Raw genomic sequence first — 26458 nt, 5'->3', positions numbered from 1 at the left:
CAGACCTATCCCCGTAGAGAATCAGCAAGGTGAAATAACATGTTTTAGTTGCAAAACAGGCTCACTTCTGCAGTGTCAAACTACTTCCCAGCAGTGTCTAAAATAACACAACTAACAATCATCATTTGTTGTTTCCCCTGGGAGAGAAATTTGTGCAATTCAGTGCCCTGCTCTGCTAGGGAGTTTTGGTCTGTTTCATGGCAGATTTTTTTTTCCAGGCTTTTGTGGGGAAGAGTGAAATAGTTATATTTTAGGATTTGAGGTTTCTCCATGTTTCATTAGAGGAGATAAAAGAATCAAGAAAATGTCACCTTGCCCATAAAAAGAGTGGTTGAGATCTGCAGCAGTGTTCAGTCCTTCACAGACATTGCACCCAAGTTTCTTTCCTTCTAAGTTCTCTTCCACAGAACACTGGCTAGGAAATCTGCATTTCCAGCATCAGTCTATCTATATTAGTACATAAAATAAAGCCAGGCATCTATTGCCTACCCTGACTGGAAGAACCATAGAGGAACAGAGAAAAGAACCAGTAAGTTACACTCAATAAGCTACTCAAACATACATGCTCAAAGCCATTTGTCGTGCTTCATCCCTTCCCTCTTCGGTCCCCTCTGTAGCACACATAAATCAGACAGTGACTGTTGCAGCACTATGTCTTCTATGCTTTCCCATTGCTGCTTTCCAAATCCACACTCCTCCATGGGCAGAGGAGCTGTTATACAGCTCTGTGTGTGTGTATACATACACACACACACATTCATACACAGGCCTTCCACTCTAACATGAGGAAGGGAAGCCCCGTATGAAAGGATCATAACCCGTGCATGCTTTGCAAAAGCATCGCAAATGCAAAGCCCTTCCATCCACACTACAGCTGTGCATGGCTTTGTACTACCAAAGTATACTTTCCAAAACAATATAGACAGGGTTAAGGAAGACCTCTCCCTTAAAGACACCAGCCCCTAGCATAAATTGAAAGCAATTCCAGTGGAAGCTGCTGAGAGCAGATGTTATAGGAAGCATGCATGTATATACAGTATGTATAGCTTGTATGCATAGTAGGCACACCATATGCAAGTATGCATATGGTATACACATCTATGTTCTAGTATAAATTTCTAGTAGCAAATTCTAGGAAAAAATAAATGCAGAACACCAAAGCTCTTCCAGAGATAAGCAAACAATGAATTAAATTCAATTCCTCACGGAATAGCTTATTCAGTAAAACATAATACCACAATGTCTAGTGGCTTCTTAATTAAGTCTTAACTAACGAGTTCCCTGATAGTAACTTCACAATTTTACTGCTGCTTTTTTTCAAGATGTTCATGATTTCCTATCAGGATGGCAAAGAGTTACCAAAACACTCGTTAGTGAAGTCTTTCCCACTGTATTATCCCATTGTATTCCTATTGTCATTTATGTTTAACATCAGAAATATATTCTTAAGCACTTCCTCGCTTGCATTATCATAGATTATCATGGATAATGCAAGCCAAGTTCCAAGGACAGCGCTAAGTATATGAAACAGGTAATGAATAATCTGTCTAGACAAGAGATGCAGATACAATGCTGTTCCTCTTCTCTCAGTTCTGCCAGCTGCTAAACAGCTTTGAAGTGAGCTGAATACTTGTTAATGCCTACACCTCTTACATTAAGAGAAAAATAATTAGCTTTTTCTAAGCGGAGAAAAAACTTCAATCCTACCAACATCTATTTAAGGATTAAATCCCTGTTCTACTGATAGGTTATAAAAGTGAGCAAAGGCTATTTCACATACTTATCTGGCACACAGATAAATTAGTAAGTCTCAGGTAACACATGACACTCACCTGGTGCAGCTTTTGCCAAAACTCAGGTCCATCCTCCATTTCTCTTAAGCTTGGTGGAATGTACCAAAAGCAGACGTTTGCAAACTCCGGCTAAACAAGAGAACAAATGATTGCTTTTAGATGTAACAAATGGGACAGGGATACATATTACAGCTTGTCAAAGAGTTATGCTTTATTTTTTGGGGTGAGAGGGAGGGAAGCCTTTGAGTTTATACCCTTTTCATTAAAACTTCCTTCTCCTACTCACCTTTTGTATCCCTTTTTTGAAACTAGAAATAGTTTTCATATCATCCATTTCTATTCCTGCTGCCAGAAAAAGGAAACCTGTTGGGGTTTTAATTTCATCTTCCTACATCCATATTTAACTCTGTTTTGCTCACAAAAAAATTTTGGTTTGGAAAAGTGTAAGAGAGGCATAGAAGGGTAAGTTACAGAATTCAAATTTTAAGCAACCTTTAAGAATACATTTTCTTTTTAGTGTTTTGGGTTTTTTTGATGGAGATTTCCTATGATGTCTTTTACACAAAACACACAAGCTTAATTCTTGTCACCATTTAACACTTGCACATCTAGTCATTTTTCTACTGAACAATGCCAATCTCCTTTTATATCACAGAGCACACTATACAGTGCTAGACAATGGTTTTCTCTATTTCCACATTTTGTAAGAATCTCTGGATCCTTTGCAGGGTATGAGCAATATCCTGAATGTATCTTGTCCAATATCTAAGCAGGTGTTTTGGCAAAGGCCAAGACTCCATATTTCAGTTTCCCTCCAGAGAAGTTTTGCCTTTAAACTCAGTAGAGAGTTATCTGCAAGGCTCACAACAAAAGCATCTCTTCACCACACATTATAAAATAAGGTATTTTGTGCTTATGAGATTTCTGTGTCATATATGATAGAGAATACATTCCCAGCAAACTAGTCTGCGATCTCTATACATTTCCTGCTAATTTGGAACAATTTTTATTTTATTTGTACAGAGAGCAATAGCATGAGGAACACATATGCCTTCTAATCCCATTCAACACAACTCATAAAACCACTACAACAATCTTGACCTACGCTATTTGCAACACAGTATTCAACTGGCATCTAAATTATAATATGGATTATGATCTCACACACCCCTCTCCTCTCCCACATGCCACCCTCATTGGTACTAGTTGAAAGAAAAAAAAAAAAAAGTTAAAAGAGAGCTTGGTAGCTGAGTCACACCATCTCTTTAGCCCACTGTGAACGTGGTTGCTATTATAATCCCAGGCAGTCTCCTGAACGAGGAGAGCCCACCAGCTGAGACATGTTCTTTCATGAAAGGGCACTGAGAGCTGCTCATATCATTTTCTGCTTCACTTCAAAGAATGCATTAAATACAATTTAATCATCAAGAAGAATATCATTGTCAGCAGGAACAGAGCTGCAAACTTGCCGTGTGTTGCCACTGAATGGAATAAAGCTCAGCTCTTAAAGTCCCTTTTCTTTCCCCAAAGAGCATGCATTGACTACACACATAAACACAGACACTGAAAAGGCAGTGCCTTCCTCAGAAGCAAGCACTAGCTCGCTGTTACAGGGTTTATTTTAAAACTATTTAAATTCAGATGGCAGGAGTAGACAGATGGCATATATTACCATATTGCCATCGCCTGTGCTGCTTTCTTGATTATCTCAGTTTCCTCTCACACATCAAATATATCATCCCCCTCTGAAAATACCATTCATCCTAAAAAACTACCCCAAGCCATGCTTCACACTCTATTTCTAGTTATGTTGTCACAGCTCTTATCCAAGCAGGTAAGCACTTACACACAAAAGAGTTCAAGATGACTCAAGCACAAGTGCATTTCCAGGCCATAGAGGATCATCTTTCTAAGCTTTTTGTCTGAAGCCCAACTTACTTTCAGGAAAAGGGCTCACATAACTGGGCCTAGCTGCCTGACAGCAGTCTTTCTTTGAATTCTCATTGCTTGTCCCTCCCTCTGCACTCCTGAAATCTTTTTCTTAATCCTTGCTCAACTTCCTTCTCAGGAAGTGCTATAGTCCATCCTATAGCATTCCCTTCAATCTCACTTTTAACCCAGATGTCCCATTTCTGCAGGAACTAAACAGCAGCCTCTGTTCTCAACAGCTTTCACATCTGGGTATTCTACAATAACAAAAAGTGGTCAGTTTTTTACAGACTTGCCACTTTACTAAAAAGTAAAGTGGCTGGCCTAAAATTCTTCAGTCAATTAGCAGTGTTCAAAGTTAAAGAGACAATCTGCATTGTACAAATAGTGTAAAATATTTTTTATATTTTGTATTTCATCTATCCTAACAGGGAATACAGCACGTGTTATGTGTGTTCAGTCATATCTGTGGATACACACACTTATTAAATTATATACTTCAAATACATATTGGTAATTGACTAAAGAGAGCAAAAATCAAACAGTAGACACTCCCCACCAATAACAACAGCAGTTCAGTTCCATGTTCACTTACCTCCAAAAGAAGCTGAAATCCCTCTCTTTTTTTAATTTCCTCCACTAGATATCTGTAATTAAAAATGCAGGGGTTTAAAGCATAGAACAAAACAATACAAACAGAAAACAACAACAAAAGGTCTTTAACGTGTGGGGTTTTTTCCTTTTTCTTTTTTTTTCACACTAAAGAAACTACAGAGTTAAACCTCATTTCTACCTGCTGTGAAAATGCAATAGCTATCAGTTCCTGGAAACAAATGAAGGCTACAGCCAGCCAAGGAACATTGAGAAGAAGTCAAAATCTGTCCTCAGGCACAGATTTTCAATGGAGTCACACAGCACAAATTGATCCTATTTGCATTAGGTTGTGAACTTTCCCAATGCAAATTTCCATTGATGTTGCTCTTTACAAATTAATCCCTCCATCTCAAGTGCTGATGTTGTGTTGCAATGTTATTTCGTAGTCACCCTGACACCTGTTGCATTACTACTATCACCAGAACCTCTTAGTTTAGCCCAGAATTTAAAAATTTGAGCGTACTTGAAGACCAACAATTTTCCCAGTACTGCCCTTGTTCCACACTGTACATAACAGTGTATATTTCCACTCAGTGAGCCACTGCTTATGCACAATAATCCCTGAACATCCTATGCTAACATACTGAGATGAGAATTTCTTTTCTCTCTCCCCTGACAAGCATGAAAAACCCAGAAGTCTTCAATGGAAAGATGGGTCTGAATCAAAACTTCAGACACAAACAGTTTCAGTTTATAGATTTTTTTTAAAACATGACCTCAACTTTGCCATGGCACAATCAAACAGGAATTCTGAAGCAAAGAGGACACAGCTGGGACTTCTCTCTTTATTCTCCTCCCCTCAAAGCCTTCCAAAGAAAAACTCCAAAGAATTCACCTCAAATTCACACAGCTTTTCCATGTCAACAGAATTTTAGTCTTCTACACGAAAATTTTGCTGTCTAACAGGAATAAAACTGTTAGACACAGTTTAACTACTGATTTTGCACAAATCTGTTCTTTGTATTTACTATTTGGTGTTTTCCTGCCTGCAGCTACATTACTGGTCATCTCTAGTAATTCTTTTATCCACTACTTGAAGAAAAAAAATATTGCCAAAATAACCCTCAGCGGTCCTATCCACGTGTCTGAAACTTGCCCCCACAGGGACACCTCTAGCCCCGTTGTATCTATTTGGCAGACGTGCTGCAGGAACAGGTCGGCTAGGGAAGCAATAAACAATACCCTGGATGGCACATGTTTTTCAAAGCTGTGCATAGGGAGTTGTCACACTGTTTGTCATTAACAAGTGCTGTGCCTGTGACTCATTACTTCAGCACACACCCCAGCAAAGCAATCACTGTGGTGGAGTGCCAGTTCCCACAGCACCGCAGGCCTAGGAGTTGTGGTGTGCACTGTTGAGATGTTCCCTCTCACTGTAACAAATCAGCGTTCTGGGTTGTTTCTGCCATGACCATTTAGATCCCACTGTATGCAGTTGTTTGTTATCCAGCTGTTAATGCCCAGGCTACCACTTAGGTTGAAAGAGAAGCATGATGAAAGGCAAGTAGAAGGGTAGATATCATGTGAGCATGTTGGGGGGCACCTGTTTCTGTTGGGTAAATGTCTTAGGTAAAACAAGTTTGGTGCTTTTGTTCTGTTTATTAGAAGATACTTGTCTGTGCCATAAAACCAATATTCAGCAACATCAGCTTGCTATTCATAAGACAGTAGTCCTCAATTTATTTTTTCTTTAATAAATCACAAAAGGGAAATCTATGCATGATCACTTTTTTTTTTTTTTGAGGTCTTGAATTGTTAGAGCTATTTCACAATGCTTGATACCTTTCCCTCCTGCCACAAGTGCCTTCTTTTTATACCACCATCTGACATAGGCTGTCTGATGTCGGTCAAGTTCACAACACTGTTAATCATGTTCTTAACTACACTGCCAATAGCCTAAGAAGGCAGCCATTAGAAAAATCCATCGCCCATGATTTATCTTGCCAGGACTATTTGATGGCAGTGGAGCAATTTACTCTGTGCATCTTTCCACAGTTGACAGTGAAGTTTTATTATCATGTCACAGTTGTAGAACGTCAGAAGGGTTTGAGTTTTAGTGAGGACTGAAGTACACAGACCAGTGGCATTTGCTATGATTAAGCCTTGCAGAAAATAAGGGGCAGAGATCTGCAGTGAAAGTAGACATACGTCTGCTAACAGTGGGTGTCAGAAGAGAAAATGCAGAAAAACTGCAAAGAAGCTGAAGCATAAAATGCAGAGGTGCTTACAGTAGTTGTATTTGAAAAGCCATTTACTTCTGGGTTTTTTTTAGTGTACTTCATAAAGCAACATCCCTGTATTAAAAATCATTGGGCAGAAAAAATAATCTGAAAAAAATCTGAAGCAGTCAGTTGGATGCTCTACTCTAGCTATTTTAAAAGCGAGCCTTTCCAAATAGGTAGCATCACGATATTCCTGGGATATTTAATACACTGAAAGCATGATACAACTCCAGAACAAAAAGATATTACTGGAATAGCCAATAAACAAAGTTTGATGTACCAGAAATACATGCTTGCAATTACCCTAAAACCTTTGCAGGTCTGCTTGGCTACTGGGGAAAAAAAAAAAAAAAGCAATATTGCCCTTAAATTCTATAGTCAGTAGACTAGTTCCAGGAAGTTTAAAAATTAAATTTCTTCTTTATGGAAAAACCGCAAAACAATCAAGAAACAGAAGAGACAAGCCAGTCGCTCCTTAGAAGTGCCACCAACTGGATCCTAACATTAAAACAGAAATATCAATCCCATAAAGGTCATTAGTCACTACACAGTCAGTCAAACAATCTTGGCCAATGACCTTGATAAGGCTGAATTCCCCTACTAATAATGGAATGAATTACTTACTCTGTACAGACAAGGAACAGTACAATGCTTCGGAACAAAAATAAGGTGCAACTTAACCAGAAGATATCAAAAACATATAGCCAGCCAAAAAATTAGTGGTTTTAAAAAAAAATAAAATAAAGAAAAAGGTCACGGCTCATTTGAGCTTTTCTGGGTTTGCTTCTTTCTTTTAATTCCTTTTAAATCCACTCTGGATTTAGGTCAGGGGTATTTTTACCTTTTAAGTAACTTCATTACAGTGAGGCTATTCCTTTAATTTTCATTCAAATAAACATTCAATTCTTTTTGTCTTGCTAGTTCATATAAAAAAAATAAAATGTCAATATCAATGATTTGACTTATGGAAACGTGTAGCTAGTCTGGTGAAATTTCCATTGTGATTTATCTTGTATAAATTCTGAACAAACATGATACTTAAAGTTAATTCTTTTTAATGGGACATTATCTATCCTATTTCAAAATCATTTCTTCTATGAGAAGAGAAAACCCCTTGTGTATGGAAGCTTCTTCCCAGAAACCAAGACATCACCATCACTTTAGAACCACCTTCTAGCAATCATTCTGCTGAATTCAGTTGAGAAACTCATTTCTGCAAGACCAAAAACTTAGTGAAATCGAAGAGGCCATGTGTGGGGAAGATCGCAAGAAAAAGGTGTTTCTGTCCCTAACAGAACACACTGTAAGCATTAAGAACTTCAACAAACTTGTGGAGAAAAAACAAGCAGTATGTCAGAACAATATGCCTTCATATACCTCTAGTACATCCTAACATTAACAGTGTTCTCATAAGAATTTCCCTGCATCATCAGCTTTCTGCATTTCCTTGGTCATGAGGAATGAAGTGACAGGAGAGTGGCTAATTCACTTATTGCTAGATACAGCTAAGATCCTGGCACATGAGGCTGTTTTTACATCGACACCAGAACACACAGCTGAGTTAGAAGAAGGTGTGTTGGTAAGTCTATCCTGTGTCTGGTTCAGATAATATAAATGTTTGACAACACTGTTTACCAACACCTACGCTTATTGCTGAAAGCAATAATTACTGCTAAATATTATAGCAAATGTAATAACACTGTTATTGTTATTAGTTCCTCCTATTATATACAAACAAAAGGAGAGGGGGAAAAAGTAACAAGGTGGTCTGTTCTGGGATACGGAGTATCAGCAGTGTCAGCATTTTGGCAAATTAGACAGAGTAGATGTATTCAAAACTGTGAGGAGGTACCTTGCCAAAGCCAGTGCCCTGTTTACTCTCTCCTCCAGGCCTGTTGTTCCCAATGCTTTCCACATCAGCCAGAATTTGAATGCATCCGGACGTCTGCTGCACTGAATGGACTTGTCGCCAGTGTCATAGCTGACATCATAGAACTTGTCCTGCTGGAACAGGTATGCAGCCTCAGCAGAGTAACATTTCTTCAGAAGGCCCTATTAGAAACACAATAGAGACTTAGATTCCTGGCTTCCTGATCAAACCACTTCACAAGCCAAAGCCTATTTTTCCCTGTCTGTACGGCTTATTAAAACAGATTTGGATGTGCAGGATACTCTCCAAAGCGTATGGTGTGGTTTAAGAATCCTGGATGAACTTAAACCCAGTGAAGTCAGCACTGACAACAAGCAAACTTTTTCATTATTATTATTTTCTCCATAATGTCACTGAAGAGTGGCAGGTTGAAGAGAAATTTTGAGTCAGAATCTCAAGAAACCATGGAAGGGGGTATCACAGAAAGAGTTGCCCAAAGACATATATGGATGGGAAAGAGGGAGAAGAAGTAGACACCTACGTCCACTGCTCCAGTCTTTAGATGGAAGGACAGCCCCTGAGGAACTTCCTACATGTTCACAAATGGTTCAATCTATTCCTTCTTTGGTTAGTTGCAGGTAAGGAAGATTTTAGCCCCAAAAAATAAATGTTTAGCCCTTACCAGCAAATAATCACTGTAGATTTAGCATAGGCTATCTGGCTGTTTGAGCAGAAACACCACAAGGAGATCAGTACACCCATTTTTGTCTCATTTTACAGTTCAGACAAATTTAACATTTGAAAATAAGCCTGAGAAAAGTACTTTCACATACTCTAATCATGGTTTGTTAATAAAATTATTTTTATTCAGCTATCTCCAGCCTCCAGTTTCTGAGAGGCTGCCTGAGCGAGATGAGCAGCAGAAAAGAGACAAAGATTAACGAGTAATGTGGCAAGTTCCAGCAGAGAACAAGGCTGTGAAACAGAAAGCACAGAGGTTGTTATAGGTTTAAATATACAGAGGAAGAGAAGTGGCATAGGACTGGCCATTGGCTGAAGAATGAAATATCAAAATATATTCTGTAATACTGTGAGGTAGAGAGAAAGGCTGGCAGAAAGCAGGTTACAAAATCAAAGATGACGGTGGCCCTACAAGGGGCCCAGAAGAAAGAAAAGGTTATAGACCTGTCAGTGAAGTGGGTAAGAAAAATAAAACACAACGTATAATACTCAAATAGAAATTTAGATGAGTTTAAAAGCATGGTTACTGCATCTGATTCAGATCTGGAAACACCTATTTAAGTGACAGCTGAGCCTGTGCAGAACAGACAAGGAACAGAAGCAGACAGCGAGACACAAGTTGCTAAACAGAAGACCACAACTCATTTTCCAGTTAAACATCACTCTTCAATTTGAACCAACAGAAAAAGTACTTCACATTTCATTCTTTTCTCTGCATCTGCTGCAAGTCTGATTTTGAAATGGCAGACAGGTCTGACATCACTCTTAATCAAAGTGTCATATTCCTGTAACAGAGGTATCATTCTTGATCTACATTACAATACACTACTGATAACTTTAGGACTGGCAATAAAATAGATAAAAAAGGCCAAGACCAAAAAACACCAAAAGATAATTAACCCACTGGCATATACAGAATAACTCTGCCTCTCTCCTAGACTTTTCAATTCCCTCCATCAATACTAAAAGTAACGCAAATAAAAAAGCCCACCTACGCACCTATTTGTAAGAGCACAAAAGGAGAACGCCACCAAAGGTTGCTCCACAGCTTCTGTAAGGGTTTGACAATCCCATTGTAATATTGCTGATTTGCTAAAAGTACAGCAAATTCAGTCTGAACTCTTTAGTCATAGATCCAGCACATTCAGCCTTGTGAAAAGACAGTTTATGTGACAGCTTGGGGGGAAAAAAGGGCCAGCATCCTCTCTCCCTTTGCAATCATCAGTGATAAGGTGCAGCTGCAGCACAGGGTAGCCATAGCTGAAAAGCCAGTGCTGGGTGCAGTGTTTTGTAACGTATAAGATTCTCACAGTTACTTTCCAACTTTCTCAGAAAAAGAAAGGCAGAAAAAGGACATTAGAAACCAGACAGTCAAGCACTGAAGCATCCATACTTTACAGGTTTTTTACAGCTTTGTGTTCTCTGGCTAGCAGCTGCCCAACAAGGAACAGGAGTCATTCTGTGAAGCCATTGTGCTCTGTTCAGTTAAATCTACATACCTCGATTTTCAGGGAATAAACAAGTTTACTAGACATGGTCTTAAAAAAACAAACAAACACCAAGCAAACAAACAAGCAAAAAAGGCAGCATCGTCTATCCACAAATTTAAGTTAATTTTTTTATCTTTGCTGACTTAAATATTTGCATAGTGTTTCTGTCGTGAGCGTATTGATCAATGTGAGACTATCTTCTGTCTTATCAGAATGCAACACAGCTACACAATAGAGGACATCACAGAATATTAGTTCCCCTCATGCCTGTCCTCTGAAAAATAATAACTGTTGTTTTTCACAAGAAACCTAAACTCAATTGGTAATATTATAGAAAGACTGAGAAGTTCACTTAAGATCACAGTACAGCTGCAGAGTTTAATAGTTTAAACTCTATAGAGTGACAACACAACAAGAACAAATAGTTCAATGGCCCTGAGTGAACTCCAGTTCATGGGAATATATTTCACTAAAAAAAAAAAAAAAAAAAGGCAGGTACTGTCCTACGCTCCTGGTACATTCAAAGCTGACAAGACATGTTGGCTTGATGATCCTTGATAATCAACATGCTTGATAATGCAACACGCTCAAGAAACCCTGCTGAAGACACTGCCTACTATCAATCTACAGAGGCAAGCACAGTGACATCCTCACGCATGTTACCAGAGCAGACAGAAAAAGAAACAAAAATCATCATGAGAAAGAAAGAAATATTACAGAAGAAAGGTGGAGAAGAAAGAGAATGGAAAAGAAAGGCAACATTGCAGAACAGAGTTTGGGCAGGGAGGACAGCAGAAAAAAAAAAAATCCAAAAGAAATGTTATGCTTAAGAAAGCAGTTACTCTTTGATTGCTGCTGTCTCAAAATTAAGAGACTGAAACTTGCTACATGCTGAAGACATAAAAAGTCATCTCAATTTTCCTAGTCAAATTATGGAAAAGCAGAAGAGAAAAAAAAAAAAGGAAAGAAACATGGCTTAAATATGTTTTCTATCTCAATGCTCTCAGTCCCAAGAAGATGCCAAGAGTTTTCCACACAGTAACTGAGCTGCTCCATCTGTTTAGAAGAATTGCAAAAATTTCATTAGAAGTGCCCCATTTGACAAGTTTTGACTATCTTTCTTCAGCACCTTTTATCTTTCTACCGTTTTCAGAGACTTATAGTCAGGTTGCTAAAGTTTAGATAATGGAAATACTATTTTCATGGAGGCCCCAGTCTACTGTGAAGTCTCAAAGAGCTTTTGATTTTGATGAAGTCTACGGAAAGTTGCTGTGTGTTCTAATTAATGGGAAATTAATAATTATTGATACTGAAACCTAGAGCTTCATTTTCATAATTCAACACATTTTTCTCATTGAACAGTTACCTACAGCAAGTCTTCTGATCTCCTTCCATTTTCATTGCTAGTTAAAAGTGAATTTCAATTTCATTAACAAAATATCTTTTTTCCCCAAGACAAACATCTCCCTGATTTGCCTTATCTGAAGCAGTATGAACATCACACTTGAAAATTCTCAAAAGGAGTGCAGTGTGAAAGGCCATTCTAGGAATTCACTTCAAGAGGTGAGAAGAGCTCTCAGTTGCACTAACCCTAAGTGAAAAGCAATGAGAATAAGGTATTTCCTGCAGGTGCCACGGAAAGGAATCAGGGACGTAGATATCTCTATGATGTTGCTAATGATGAGGAAGAGACTACACTGTAGATGGCTGCCATCTCCTTAATCAATTATATTCTCATTAAACTGAGATTTAATTAGCTACATTGAGACTTTATTCTTAACAAATAAGTGAAAATTCTGCTCATTGCTTAGAATTGATTCTTAATTACCTAACCTAGTGTTTCACTCTAATGAGTCACTGGCAGTGACGGTAAACAGTAGTTCTCTATTTATATGGTGATAATATTTCCACCAATATGGATTATAGCAAGGACAAACTGTAGTAGCTCTGTGGTTTTAAGGGAGTACGTACAACCCAAGACTGATTCCTAGCACTTTAAGAACATTGGAGAGCAAAACTGACTTCACTAATGTTTTGAGATTATTGCTTCATCTAGCTTTGTGTTTAAACAGTCACTGCAATTCATGCCTCAGCAATACAAGCGTTTTCTGAGCAAGACTATCTTATTAGAGAAGTGATGAAAGTTACTCAGGGCATGACAGTGAAAAAGGAATAACTGTGCACTTCTTGAGTGCTTTAAGCAATGAAGAACTACTGTCATTGATCTGAGCTTTTATAGAGGATTAACCAATCTCTCTTTCCCTTTGGTGAAAATACTTCTCCCATCTAATCAAGTCAAATACATATTTCTGTTTTCTATCTCTACCTTCTTTGGAAATATTCCAGTTTTGTTTCACTAAGGCTGGAAGATACTCTTTTATCAGCATTTCACTGCAGTTTATTTTTTTTTCTTTTTTTTTAAATCTGTATGGGAAAATACTTAAATACAATGTTTTATTCTAACAGGCTAGCTACAATGTCTTAAGCCTATTAATAATACTAAACCATACTGGGGCTAAGTGGTAAAAAAACCCAAACCAAACAAAATTAGTCACTATTACTTTTGCTAATGGGAAATTACAGTGTTACCACCACAACTGAAATGTGATGACACCTTCTAAAGGTTATCTTTTCATACAGAAAGTATGAAAGAGAGAAAGAAAAACTGAAGGGGATTAATTTGTTTACTTATAATCAACTAAGCCTAATTCTGAGGTACTCCACAGTTTCCAAATGGACCTCAAAGCAAATGAGAAGACAGAGTAACAAAACTTCCTTTATCAGTCTTTCAAAGGGAGATAGGGTGTGATTCATAAATAGGACTTAACATTCATGATTAACATTTTGCTGCTTTGATTTCTTGCAGAGTTCAGCATTTCAGTGACCACCTGAGGTTCTTTGAACATTCACTGGCAGAGCAATGTGTGCCAAACTCTTCCAGCTCCCACTGAGGCATCCTAACCACAATGCAAAGGAATTATGTTCACATGTAAATGTGTGCTTCATCTGCAGCCATAGGTATTTATGTACTTTAGGAGAAGTGGAACAAGCTCTCGAGTGAGAAAATGATACACGTGCTCTTTCCTTCTCTTACTGGTGTGAAAATAACATTTTTAATGGAAAACTGGAGTCAGCTACCTATTCTGGTTATGGAGAGGATCAAAGTGAAGCAAGGCTTTTCTGTCAAAGTGTCTTAAATATGCATTTGATCTTTTTTTCTTATGGATTTATATTCCAGCTAGTTAATAAGAAAGTACTCAAATTTGTATGTGTGTCTCTTTCCATATAAAATCTGCATTGGCACATACACAAAATAAGTGTCAATTTTCCAAGAATTAAACACAGAGTAAAATGCCCTTTCTATTCAACACAAAGAAATCTTCTACTTTCCAGAAGGTGTCTTGTTATACAGCGGGATCTATGATCAGTGATACTTGTGTTTTCACCCCTCAATGACCTAGGATTCATCTTTACAAATATTTCCAATACAACATTGCCCAGCTGTGGTTTAAAAGTGGAACAGGAGTGCTCTAAGAGACATTACACTGCGCAGAAGGAGAATATAACATGGCTGTTAGAGCCCTGAAGCTGGAACAGTGCTCATAAAGTGACTCTAAATGCTTGAGCAGCTAGAACATTTCAAACTTCTTCATTTCTTTCCTCTTTCTTCCTGAGAAATTTCTATTATGCAGTCCAAGTAGTCTAATCATTACCTGGGGCTATATCTATGTACTAGGGCTAATTAGTTAAAAATACAGCAATGAAATCTTCCCAAGTCTGCAATTAAGACACCACATTAATCTTAGTCAATAACGTCATTCTGTTTGTTTTTCATCCTGGAATAAAGATAAAGTGATGGACAGTAATCTTGAGGTCTAATCCTCTTTAATCCTACAGACTCTAACCTAAGAACATGAGGAGGCACACTTCTCCTTGCTGTCCTGCCATGTCTCACCTCTGACTTAGAGCAATCAGCTCCAAAAGAGTGCCAATTAGCAACTATGCTCTTTGGTCTTCATCAGTTCTTACTTCTAGAAGTTAGTAACAAATTACATGGATAGCTAACCCTAGCAGTTGAATAGAAAATATCAGTAGTTTTGACAGAGTAATTTACAAACCATGGCCACAAAATAGTGGTGCAAACCTCCAGGGCTCCGTATCTTCATGATGTTCAGTCATTCATAACCTATATAAGGTGAAACTCAAGCCTGATGGTGGTAAATGGGTATAAGTTTTAGCAGTTCTGAGTTTGAAACGGAGCTTGAAATAATTGACCTTTTACTGGTTTCTTTATTAAGATAAAAGAATTCCACAAAGATAAAAGCAGGGATTTTTACTATATTGCAGACTCATCTTGAGATCAAAGCTCTGTTGTTAGCTTGCTAGACCTTTAAATTAGTCATGGCTTTTGGAAAGTCTAAATCACCCTGGTGATGAGGAAAAACTGGTAGAGTGAGCAAAGAAGGCTCAGCACCTTTTTCTGGATGTGATCTGCCTCCTATCCCTCTTCCCCTTTGAGGTACCTATGTAAGGGGATGGGAAGACAAGCTCTGCCTGCTTTAAACAGAGACGCAGTACTGCTGCAGTCCCGATGGATGTCAGCTATTCTGAGGACTTTGATGAGCTCTGTGTTTAAGTGTTGCAGGCCCAGGCGACAAAATACTCAATTCTGAATGTAAATCATGTACAGAAGTTAACTAGCACCAGCTGCAAAATTTGACCACTTGTGGGTACAGTGACTTGGATCCTGCTCTCTTATTCACCCTTTATTAAAATGAATTTAGTGGTGAAATTCAAAATAATATAATTCAGCCTTTGCACTGTGGTATAGTAAAAATGATTTGCAGCTGTTTTCTAATTATTTCTACTTCCATATAACAGCAGTGACAACCTACTGCAATAGAAAAAAAAAAAAAAAAGGACAGGAGGACTTACAGAGTTGTCTTTCACCAGAAGAGCACAGCACTGTATTCCTGCCAACAACATTTTATGGGGATTCCAGGCAACAGAATCAGCCCTGCGAAAATTATAAATTGCACCTATAATCATGGGTACTAAAGAATCAAAAACAGCAAAACAATCCAAGCAGACGAATCAGATTTACCATCCCCCCCACTCCCACCATAGGTTCAGAAATCTCTCCAACTAAGTAATTTCTATTTATGGAAGCCAACAGGCCATACAACTTCCATCTCAATCCCTGGTAAGTGACCCCATGAACTAAACTGACTTACCTGTGGATGCCATGAAGAAGTCTGCAATGCTTCCTTGATATCAAAGCCGAGCCACCCCAAGAAGCCTGTTAGAACATTTATAGAGCCAAGAAAATATTTGTATAAAGATCTTTTCATAATACTTCAACTAATAATTTATAAAGAAGTCTTATCTCATTTAAAACTTAGTTTACTACGTGGTCAGTGGGCTACATTTTGCCTTTAGTATCATCTACTGAAATAAAGATGGCAGCCTGGGGCTGTGCCTAAAACAGAGGAGTTAATGGTTTGTGCCACTGCATAAGCCACAAACTAGACTGGCCCTTCTGTGAAAGCAAGGCAATGAACTGAAGTGTCCTTGCATAAGCAGACTCATTCCTGATACCGAATAGAGTTGCTTCCTTTCCCCCAGCCTTAACCTCAGCAGTGAGAGCAGAAGGCCCCATTTTGCATATTTTCTTCCTGCTAGCCATTTCCTTCCTGAGAATTTCACAAGGAAACAGCAGACAATGTAAAAGCTCTGCCAGTTGCAAAGTCCAGGCTTGGATTTTCCACACATATGAAAAGCAAAGTCAGGGAGTGTGCAACAGCAGCCTTTCTGTTACCAGCAACCCAACTGACCTTAAAATGGTTTAAGACTCATCACATCTCCCTCAGGTCAGTTAACAACTAATAGTGTACTCTGAGAATCATTTAGGCCTTCTCTGTAGAGAAGAACTCTCTACTGAATCTCCTTACTGAGTGTCATCTACTCCAGACACCCATCTTTGGGTGATATCTTTTGCAGATATACATCTCCATGGATGACAGAAAGAACTCAGACAATAAGCTTTTACTACACAAGTTTAATTTCTGGACAATCAGAGTCAGGAAATGTGATCCTTATTCATGAATTCTGCAGGGATCAGATTTCACCCATCAGGTGTTGTGAATCTTCAGTTCTCAGACAGCAATATTTATCCACAGGGGAAAGTTGCAAACAGCAGACATGTCATACAGTGCATTTGAGAAATTACTGATAAATAAATAAATAAATAAATAAATAAATAAATAAATAAATAAGAGGATTTTCCATGTTCATGCAGGTGGAATACACTTAAGCAAACTATCTGTGAAGTAAGCAAGGCTTTTCAGAGATGCACAGAAGGCATCAGTCCACAAAACATCTGGACTCAGCTTATTTTAAAAGAAAGATTCATATGTTTTGTGCTAATAAAGGGGAAAAAAAAAAATCATTGATGTAAAGATTCCTGACCTAAGCATGGAGAATATATGCTTGTTTAGTTTTTCTTCCTTTTTTTTCCCTTGAAAAAAACAGATATGATAGATGACATACAAATTTAGCATCAGTATTTGCTTCACAGGCCATACATTAGGAGTAAGATCTGTTATCTCTGGGAGACAGGAACGGTAAAGGCTCACAGGGGAAATGAAAGGTTATTAACTTGTCTTAACACATCATTCTCATTTATGCAGTACATTAATGCACCACATCATATTTTACATTGTCATGCTCACAACATCCTTGCTGCCGCTCAATCTACACCTGGGACCTAAGGTAGGAAAGGATTCTACCTGCAGAACCACAACTTTGAGCTATGTTTTTCCAGCTGGTCCAAATTTGCCATGTTATGGGAAGACAATCAAACTGAACTTCCTATTCATAGAAAATTTTACTCTTTTCATTCTATGATTCAATAAAGTCAAAACAATCCCTAAGTTATTCCCTGACTTTCATAATTTATAAACGACACATTAAAAGATAATAAATTTCATGAAATCTGCATCTAAAGGTGTCTGTGTTTTAAAAAGTTGAAATTTTCACACTATCTCTGAAAAACAAGATTAGAAAGGCACTCAAGAGGTCATCTCAACAGTGTGCCACTCCCAAAGGCAGGATCAACATACTCATCTCATTTCTGTCAAATGCTTGTCTTTTCTAGAAGTTACTAATCAATGAATACATGGCTTGTAATTAGCATGAAAATGAAAAATAAGATGCAGAGAGGCACCAGCAATTTCTGCCTCTACAGCACTACTGGCACTACTTTCTGCCTTTGTTTTAAAAACTACTGCTGGAGATCTAGAAGAGAGGAATTATAGTAGTGGAGGTCAAGGCATCTTCACCACCTTTCAATCTCTCCTTGAGCCACAGGAGTACAAGATAAATTTGTGATCCATGTTTCTTCACCCAATTCAAAGATCAAGTGCTTAGGGATCCAGGGCTGGCAAAAAGAAAACAAAAAAACCACCACCACCAAAAAAAACCCACCACAAATGAGAAGACACCCAAGACAACTGAGAATCACTGTCTTTGGTTTTAAAGACCTCTAATGATCGAGGCTGTATAATTTAGCCACTTAATTTGTGTTTAACGGTAACAAACTGTTTTCAATTTAAAGTGTCAGACCTAAACAGTGTCACCCCTAGTCACACCTTCAGTGGTCAGGGGTAGAGATTATTCCTTTCTTTTTTAAAGTATCTACAGACTATTATGTATTGTCTCTTTGTCCTTTCTAGTTTAAATAACATCAGTGCTTTCCATCTTTCCTCATCGGTCATGATTTCTAGATATGGTTCTGTTTATCTGCATCGCTTTCTCATTTTCTAATCTTTCTCCTGTAGGTCCTTAACCTTCTCGAAATGCATCTTTTTATTTGGACACAATCTAGATAAAGCAGATGAAGTACATACCAGGAAGAATCATTTTATGTATCTTTATGTATTTAATTCTGAAATACATTTAACTTTATTTGAAAATATCACTGATTTGTGAATTACTGCAAAGCCCAGATCTTTTTCCAAAGATCTGTTGTCTAGCCAACCATATCCAGCCTGTATTTGTGCACTTGATTATTAGAACTTAGAATACTATCTTTATTGAACTGTAGCCTAGTTTTTCCACTTTTTTCTCCAAATTATCAAAATCTCTTTGATTTCTAATCTTGTCCTTCCACTGCCTCTTGCAGCAGTTTTAAATAATTTTCAAATTGTCAGTGTATTCTTTTTCATCCAAGTTATTTAATGAAAATAACAGATAACTTCTAACCTAGGACAGACCTTTGTGGAATCCTGCTCAAAAAATTTTCCCCTTTCAGTGAACCACTGGTAATTGCTCTCTGGGTATGATTTTCCAGCCAGCTTTTCACTCACTACCAGAGCTGCAGCTTGGCATGTTTCTCTGGCTTTTTGATTAGATATTGCAAATACACAATAAAGTTAACTGCTTCTCCTCCATCCATGAGACTACAGAAGGAAGGCAGATTGATCAAACTAGACTGGCACGTTTTGTTGATGACAAATCCAGCTGAGATCAATGCAGGGTAGGTTTAAACATTAATATTATCACCTGTGTCCAACGTAATGTAATTGATAACAAGGTATGAGAAAATTACTCTGTTTCATATGCAGCAAATCACTTTCAGCTGAATGATGGATATCACAGTGTTCACAGTGATTAAACTAATTACCTAAGCACAGGCTAATAAGTCAAACCTGATTTTCTGTACTGGCCTCTAATAGGAAAAAAAAAAAAAGAAGAGTCAAAGTAAGGACCATCAGGGAAGAAATACTCATATATAGTACTTAAAGCTGCGTGAAGACAATACATGACATATGTAAGTGCTGGAACTTGAGTGCATATTGATGCACCAAGTTATTAAGAAAGGCACCATAGATGTGGATTAGAATAAAATAAGCAACTGGAATGCTTGTATAAATACCATAATGTGAACAAAATAAGCTTGTTATAGCTCTGCACTCAGGCTGTTGAACAGCTTGACTGCTAGGACAGTTTGGACTTACTAGTATTATCTTCTTAAAATTTCTGTAACTCCCTTTACCTCTTCTGGTTTATCTCCATGTGAGAGCTTATCTACTATTTCTGACTTTATTGAAATTTATCTTCCTGAATCTCACTAATTTTATGTTGATGTTCTCCCTTTTGCCCTTTTGCTCTTCCTAAGAATCACCAGCTTTATCATTTCATATTTAATGAAAATAGTTTCCCTAAGGCAAACACATAGATTTTTGGGATCAGAAAATATTCTGAAATGAGATAAATCATTGTAAATCTGGAAATAACACCACCGACATTCATATAGGTTATTCTTAGTAATAGCTCGTGAGAGTATTTACAGTAGACAATCCTGATGCCCATTAATGATACATTAAAAGTCCTAAATTAGACAGAATTTTACTTGGTTCTGTCTGTACTGTACCTTTTTTCCTTCACAGTTACAGCAGGCCCAAACAGCAGTACTCACTTTTTATAACTCAGACTGCATAATGTGTAAATCATTCAACAAGAAGCCAGAGGACTGCAGATTCTCAAAGCTTTCAAAAATATCATATTCTTGCCTATAAGGCTAGAAGGACGTAAGCCTGCTTAAAAACAAAGATAAAAATCCAGTTCTTCCCTGTGTCTCTTGTACAGTCTTTCTGAATGGCAGAGACTTAGTTTCACTGTATCTGTTCGCATATTATTTTATTAAATCCATTTCCAGTGGTACCGAGTGAAAAAATATCACATTATGAACTACAGTCTGCTCATTTTACCACAGTACACTTGTACATACATGTATGATTGACATCACTTACGTGGAAAGCTTTCAGTCTTTCCCTATATCCTGTTCTCTTATTAATACAGCTAGAAACTTTTAACAAAAAATAAAGAAACAGCCATCCATTCAACTCTTCATAGAATGTGAAAAATAGAAAAAATACTGATAGAACTTCTGAGAACCACTGAGAGGTTCATAACATGAATCACATCTTAACAGAATGATTGGTCTTCCGGACCATAAACCCAATTTATTACTGGACATTTGTCCTTCTACTGGGAATCTATTAACATCTGACACCTACAGTCATTTTTCAAACAGAAAATTGACTTAAAGATATTCACAGACATTTTTACCTTAGTTTAACATGAGGCAAAATCGAAAGAAGAAAGTTAATTCTTTTCCAACACTATCAGCTGTCCATGGTTCAGAATATGGCCCAGGCTTATCCCATCTAATTTTAGTTCAGCTACAGGGAGACTACTCATTGTACTCCTACAGCCACTGGAGATGGGTCCAGCCACGTCTATTCAGCTCACCTGTGGTTCAACACAGATCCCAAATACATCCTTGTTTCCATCAGCTGTACACAGACACACAAGAGACTGGCATGAAGCTTGAGTGCTGTGCTTCTGATGAAAATCTGACTGGTTGTTCTCAGCAGCACACAGCCATGAGGGGGCTTTGCAGATATTTTAAATACGAGGCCTAGTTCTGCATCTTTACCTCCAAGTCAATAAGAAAACTCTTTTGACTCACTCATACAGTGACCTTATTTATCAATGTCTGTGAGACATTCATTTGAAACACACATCACTGCCTACGTGATTTTTCTCTGGATATTCAATTTTAAACAAACACTTAAAAAATTTAAAGCAGATCTAAAAATCTCCATTAACATTGCTCTAGATTTTCTTGTTGCTCCACAACTTCTAATGTAGCTATTCTGGATTCATGGTATTGCAATTCTAAAGAGAATATAATTTTAGAAAAGATGAAGACCTATCTTTATTTACTCTTTCAGGTAATAAAAAGGCTCAAGGATTATTCCAAAAAGATTCATGAATAGATTTTAATATCCAAACCTAAAATTACAAAGAAATTTAAAAAAAGAAAAATGTAAGGAAACTTACACCTTAAATATGAAACAGAATAATTTATGACTGATTGAGCCAGAAACATATCTTTATTTTAACCTGTATGAACTGCACACCACAATTCTAATGTGTCTATTCTCCAACCGAACATGGAAATAATTCAAATTTATACTTGTATATAATCACCCCTTAAGCATTTTTAGGAGGTAGCAAGAATAAGAAATTGATTATAAAATAATTTTGAAATATAACCTGACAATTAAAAAAAATAGCTTTGACTGTTTGTCAGAACCAAGCTATTTTCTGTTTTGCAGCACATATAACAGAGATGAGTCAGAATGTACTTCTGGTCCCTATTAAAAAGAAAAGTTATTAGAGCCCAACTTACTTTTAAAAAGAAATATCAACAGTCAAAGCAAAATAGCAATTATAAAAAAGCAGTGCTAAACAAAACCATGCAGTATACAAACTCACATCAACATGAAGCCAGAGGCCATGCTTTTCACAGATATCAGCAATTTTATCCAGAGGATCAAATGCTCCCAGCACTGTTGTGCCTGCTGTAGCACAGACAAGAAATGGTGCTGACCCCTGCAATAGAATTCAAAACAAAAAAAATTATAATTTGCACTGCTCATTTGCTCCAGTATACTTGCAGAGAATAAAGTATAGAAAGGTCTAGGAATGTAGGACAAAGATGTGACAGTCTACATTTAGTTTCCCAACAGAAGGTTCTGCATTTAAAAGTGCTGACTCCTTTTTTTCCCATTAAAAAAAAAAGAAAGTTCATTTTCCATTTCTAGTTAACACCACCCCAGGGCAGACTTCACCAGCTTCAGATTGCTTTGACAGATGCCAGTTTTGCCAAAATCAAAACACACCAGATATTTGACATCTCTCTTTATACACTGATTTTCACTTCTCAGTCTTCATATTTCACTACCATATTTGCTGTCATTCTGATGGATAAAATAAAGCTACTAGCTCAGACAGCAGACTATCCATGCAAGGAAAGGGCTCATCCCTCTAGGGTTTCCACCTGCACTGTCTCTACAATACCCCTATTCTCTGCCTGGTGAAGAGGAAACTTCAGTTAGACAACACGATTTGCCTTCAGCAGCATTGGCACATCCCATGACAGGGACGGTCACCGCTGCCTGATCCCAGGCCTGACCTACAGCACAGTGCTATTCCCTTGTTCCTACGCCTGTCTAGAAAACAGGAAGGGTTGTAAGATGGTAACTGCATGTTAGGAGAGAGATCACTGGAAATCTCAAATAGTTTTAAGGTCAGGCAGCTGGGATAAGGAAAACTTTTGTCAGGTTGCGGTCTCAGGCAACCAGTGTAAGCCATCCATCTTTGTTTCTGTGGTTTTCCATTCAACTAATGGCAGGGGTGCATTTACAATAGCAGGCTAGGTCACGCACCCTTGCAGATCTGTGTGGCTGTGTCTACTTTGGAGCAGAAACTGAAACAATTAAAAGAACTGGTGGATTCTGTAACAGCTCTGTGAAATTGAGGGTATCAAGCCCTAGCAATGACTGCATAGTCTCACTTGCTGGTAAATCCATGCTGAAGGAACTGGTCTGCACGTTTTAGCATCTGGCCTACAGCATGACAATGCAGTTACTGAAGAGGCACTAAAGCTGCTGTTACATTGTACAGTCTGGAATCACTGAAGTTCATTTGCAGGGAATTAAATCTTTCAGATGATGTAAGTCTGTCTGCTAATGTAACTCAATGTAGCTTGGTGAAAACAGACATCAGCTGAAAAAAATCAAACTCTACACAAGTCTTTCATGTATCTTCACTCAACTGAAATCTGATCTCTCATAAAAAAAAGAAAAACTGTTGCCACTTTTAAATATCTACAGAGACAGATAGGCTTAATTCACATTTGCACTCTAACAGTTTTATACTTCTTTACAGTGTAGAAGACTATTAGACTGGTACATAATTATGATTTATTTGTATTTTAAAATTTCTTTACAAATTGCTAAAGCAGTGAAAAGTAATATTGGAAAGAATTTAAATTAATCCCATACATTCACAAAGAATTACCAGCCTATAATTCACTTCTTGGTCATTTATTCCTAGTACAAGGTACCACAATAGTCAAACTTACAAGCTAGCCTGAAGCTCAAGTACAAAACACTTGCAAGCGAGGCAAAGATGTATTTGATGCATCTAGTTTCTGCTAGTGTTCCCACCAATTTTCTCCCAGAGCTACATCAAAGTCAAAGGTCCTCAAACAGCAAGTTGATAGCATGACTGAATACAGGGACAAGTCTAAGATCTCTTCGAATTCCAATAATTGTTACCATTACACATTTTCCTTGAAGAAGAGAATTCAATTTTTGTTATTCTTGACAATAGAGTTAAACAAATCTTCCTGACTAAACTCTCTAAAAAGAGTCCTAAGACTCTTGCTATTCATATTCAGTGATCATTTTGTGGTTTTGTCACTAGCAAATACATCCTCTCTTGTCTAGAGTCATTAGAATATTTACTGCAATTCACTGAAGTGTCCTTCTGTAAAAGTTGTAAAGTAGCACTTAGTCAAGGACAGACGCACTTACAGAAGCTCTGATGAAATGAAAACCTTCCAATACACCTGTAAGTTCCATTAAAATGCAAGTGAAATCGTGTTTTCCTGTAAGCAGAGCATTTCGATATAGAACATTTGTTTTTAAATTGCACAGCACCATACTGGGATTGACCTTTTTTAAAAAATCATAAATGCCAGATGATTTCTTTCAAATAACCACTACATTTAGTATTACATGAACAAACACAAATTCTGTTTTTGCAAGAGCAAAGAGTTCATTCTCATGTGAGCCTGCTTCCTCTTGCTCCATTTTATTTCAGCCATTTCCCCCATCTTGCTCAAATGAATAAAGTACAGGTTGTCTTGCTCAGATAATGCAAAGTAAAGAGAGAGGCAAGCAAGAGAGTTTCCTAGGTCATTAGGGCTATCATGTATCACTAGCTATACTATCTAGCATAAAGCTCAGAGATGACTGTCAGGCAGAAGATGTATCTAAATCAGATCTCACTGAAAGCTGTTGTGGCCATGCCAGTGCATGACAGGACAGCACTACCTTGGCTTTTCTACCAGCCACAAAAGCAGGTTTCCCAAGATAGGATTCAATAGAAGGTATTATTTATGCCATCCACGTGTCACTAATTACTTTGTATTCACAGATCACGACTGAACTCTGAATCCTACTGTTCTGATACACAAACTAGAAGTGAAAATTAAGGTGAGCTAACCAAGCCAAAAGAAGATGCTCCTGGAATTCACATTCAGTCCTCCAGGCTCTCTAAAATAAATTATGTTGATTATAGTTAAACAATGTCTTACAGATTATAGGAATGTATGCCAATGTTGTCCAAATATACACATCAGTACCTTTCTAAATGTTGGCCTTTGACTTTCTACTTGGTAAAGTCCCTAGGGAAAAAAAGGCACACCTCTGCACTCTTCCTACAGTAAGAGAAAGGACTGAATTTAGCATTTGTAGCTTGTATGATGGTTTCAGAGACTAAGACACCTTACAGTTCTTGCTTACTGCAGAGGATAGAGGAACAGCTGCTGTAATTACCTGAAAAACCTTTTTAGGAAAACAAATACCACATCCATTTAAAAAAAAAAAAAAAAGGATCAAGGGAAAAAGAAATCCTGTAAGAAATGTGCTAAATATTAAGAGCAGCATTGTACTCAGGACTTTCATTAGCAGCAAACACCCTGTGGAATTTTCCTCCCTTCTAAGAGTGTAGAACCTATAAGCCTTGACTTGTTATACAAGTTTGTGGAAAAGAGATTTCTCCTGTAAGAAAGCCATTGTTACATTAATTGCCCTATTTTTAAGATTTTGCTCACTCTTAGTTTCCTTCCTTTCACTCAGACAGAAGCACACAGTTTGCATACACTCCTCTCTCCTTCATGCTCTCTCTCCCCCTCTCACCTCTTTCCTGGCCCGCTGGACTTGTTTCTCCAGTTCCTCAGGTATCATCTTACCTCTAAGGGACACAGATTTAAAACTTTTTCAGTTACATTCAAATAGGTTGTTATGTATAGCACTAATGCATTTTAAAAAGGCTGAGAGATCACATTCATGGCTCTTGCTTTCTTACCTTTCATCTGTTCTGATGAAGTAAACATTCTCTGTACCAATACCCAGGAAGGAGGCTGCCTTCTTCATGGAGTAATGACACTGTAAGTGAAAAGTACAGAGAAAAAAAAAAACAACATGCAATTAAAACAAAAGAAATAAATTCCTCATAGGGAATTCCCACATAGGGAACAGTGACACTAAAATTAATTCAACTACACATAACAGCCATGAAAACAGCATATTCTAACACAAAAATCAAACTGATGAGCTACGAATCACAAAGTCCATCTTGTATTTAACAATAACATACACTGAAAACTGGGGAAAATAATGCAAAAAAAGATGTGTACCACGTTTAAAATGTGGGCCTAAAAAAACTAAGAAACTCTATTACATACAAATTTTTTTAAAGCTGGTTCTGCATTAGAATGAAAAGTAGAAATTTTAAAGTGTCATCAGGGAAGAATTATTAATTGTTTCAAAAGGTTTTGCTAGAACTGAGTCAAAAGTATCAATGACTGTAAGAGTTAGGAAAGGCATGAGAAGAAAGTTCAGAAGGCTATTGAACTCAAAAAACTAGAAGCAATTAATAGGTCTGAAAGTCAAAAAGCACCATTCCTTGGAATCTGGACCCTTAATTAAGATGTGTGTTTAGATGATACATCTAAAGCCTCTACCACTTTATTCTTGTAACTCTTCTGCATGCTTTCTCTAATCCTCAGTTGTTGGCCACTGCCAGAGACAGGATACCATGCTAAACTGACCCTTG

The 26458-nt window shown here is 37.6% G+C and overlaps 1 protein-coding gene across 4 annotated transcripts in view; it reads right to left on the bottom strand.

Moving 5' to 3' along the window:
- The window catches only part of GADL1 (glutamate decarboxylase like 1), an 81043-nt gene that overhangs the window by 31865 nt on the left and 22720 nt on the right, over positions 1–26458 (bottom strand). For all 4 annotated transcript variants that reach the window (XM_051789026.1, XM_051789023.1, XM_051789025.1 and 1 more), the window contains exons 7-14: positions 25709–25788; positions 25540–25594; positions 22046–22162; positions 15934–15998; positions 15635–15716; positions 8451–8650; positions 4318–4369; positions 1833–1922 (exon numbers count right to left, since the gene is read on the bottom strand). In XM_051789026.1, the coding sequence (XP_051644986.1) occupies positions 1833–1922; positions 4318–4369; positions 8451–8650; positions 15635–15716; positions 15934–15998; positions 22046–22162; positions 25540–25594; positions 25709–25788 (741 nt within the window). The remainder of the gene's footprint in view (positions 1–1832; positions 1923–4317; positions 4370–8450; positions 8651–15634; positions 15717–15933; positions 15999–22045; positions 22163–25539; positions 25595–25708; positions 25789–26458) is intronic.

This window comes from Manacus candei, unplaced genomic scaffold, assembly GCF_025592945.1.
Source record: "Manacus candei isolate 608988 ecotype Guabito, Panama unplaced genomic scaffold, ASM2559294v1 h1tg000026l, whole genome shotgun sequence".
NCBI classification, from domain to species: Eukaryota; Metazoa; Chordata; class Aves; order Passeriformes; family Pipridae; genus Manacus; species Manacus candei.
The sequence above is the reverse complement of the archived record's forward strand: the minus strand, read 5'-3'. Positions and strand labels throughout refer to the sequence as shown.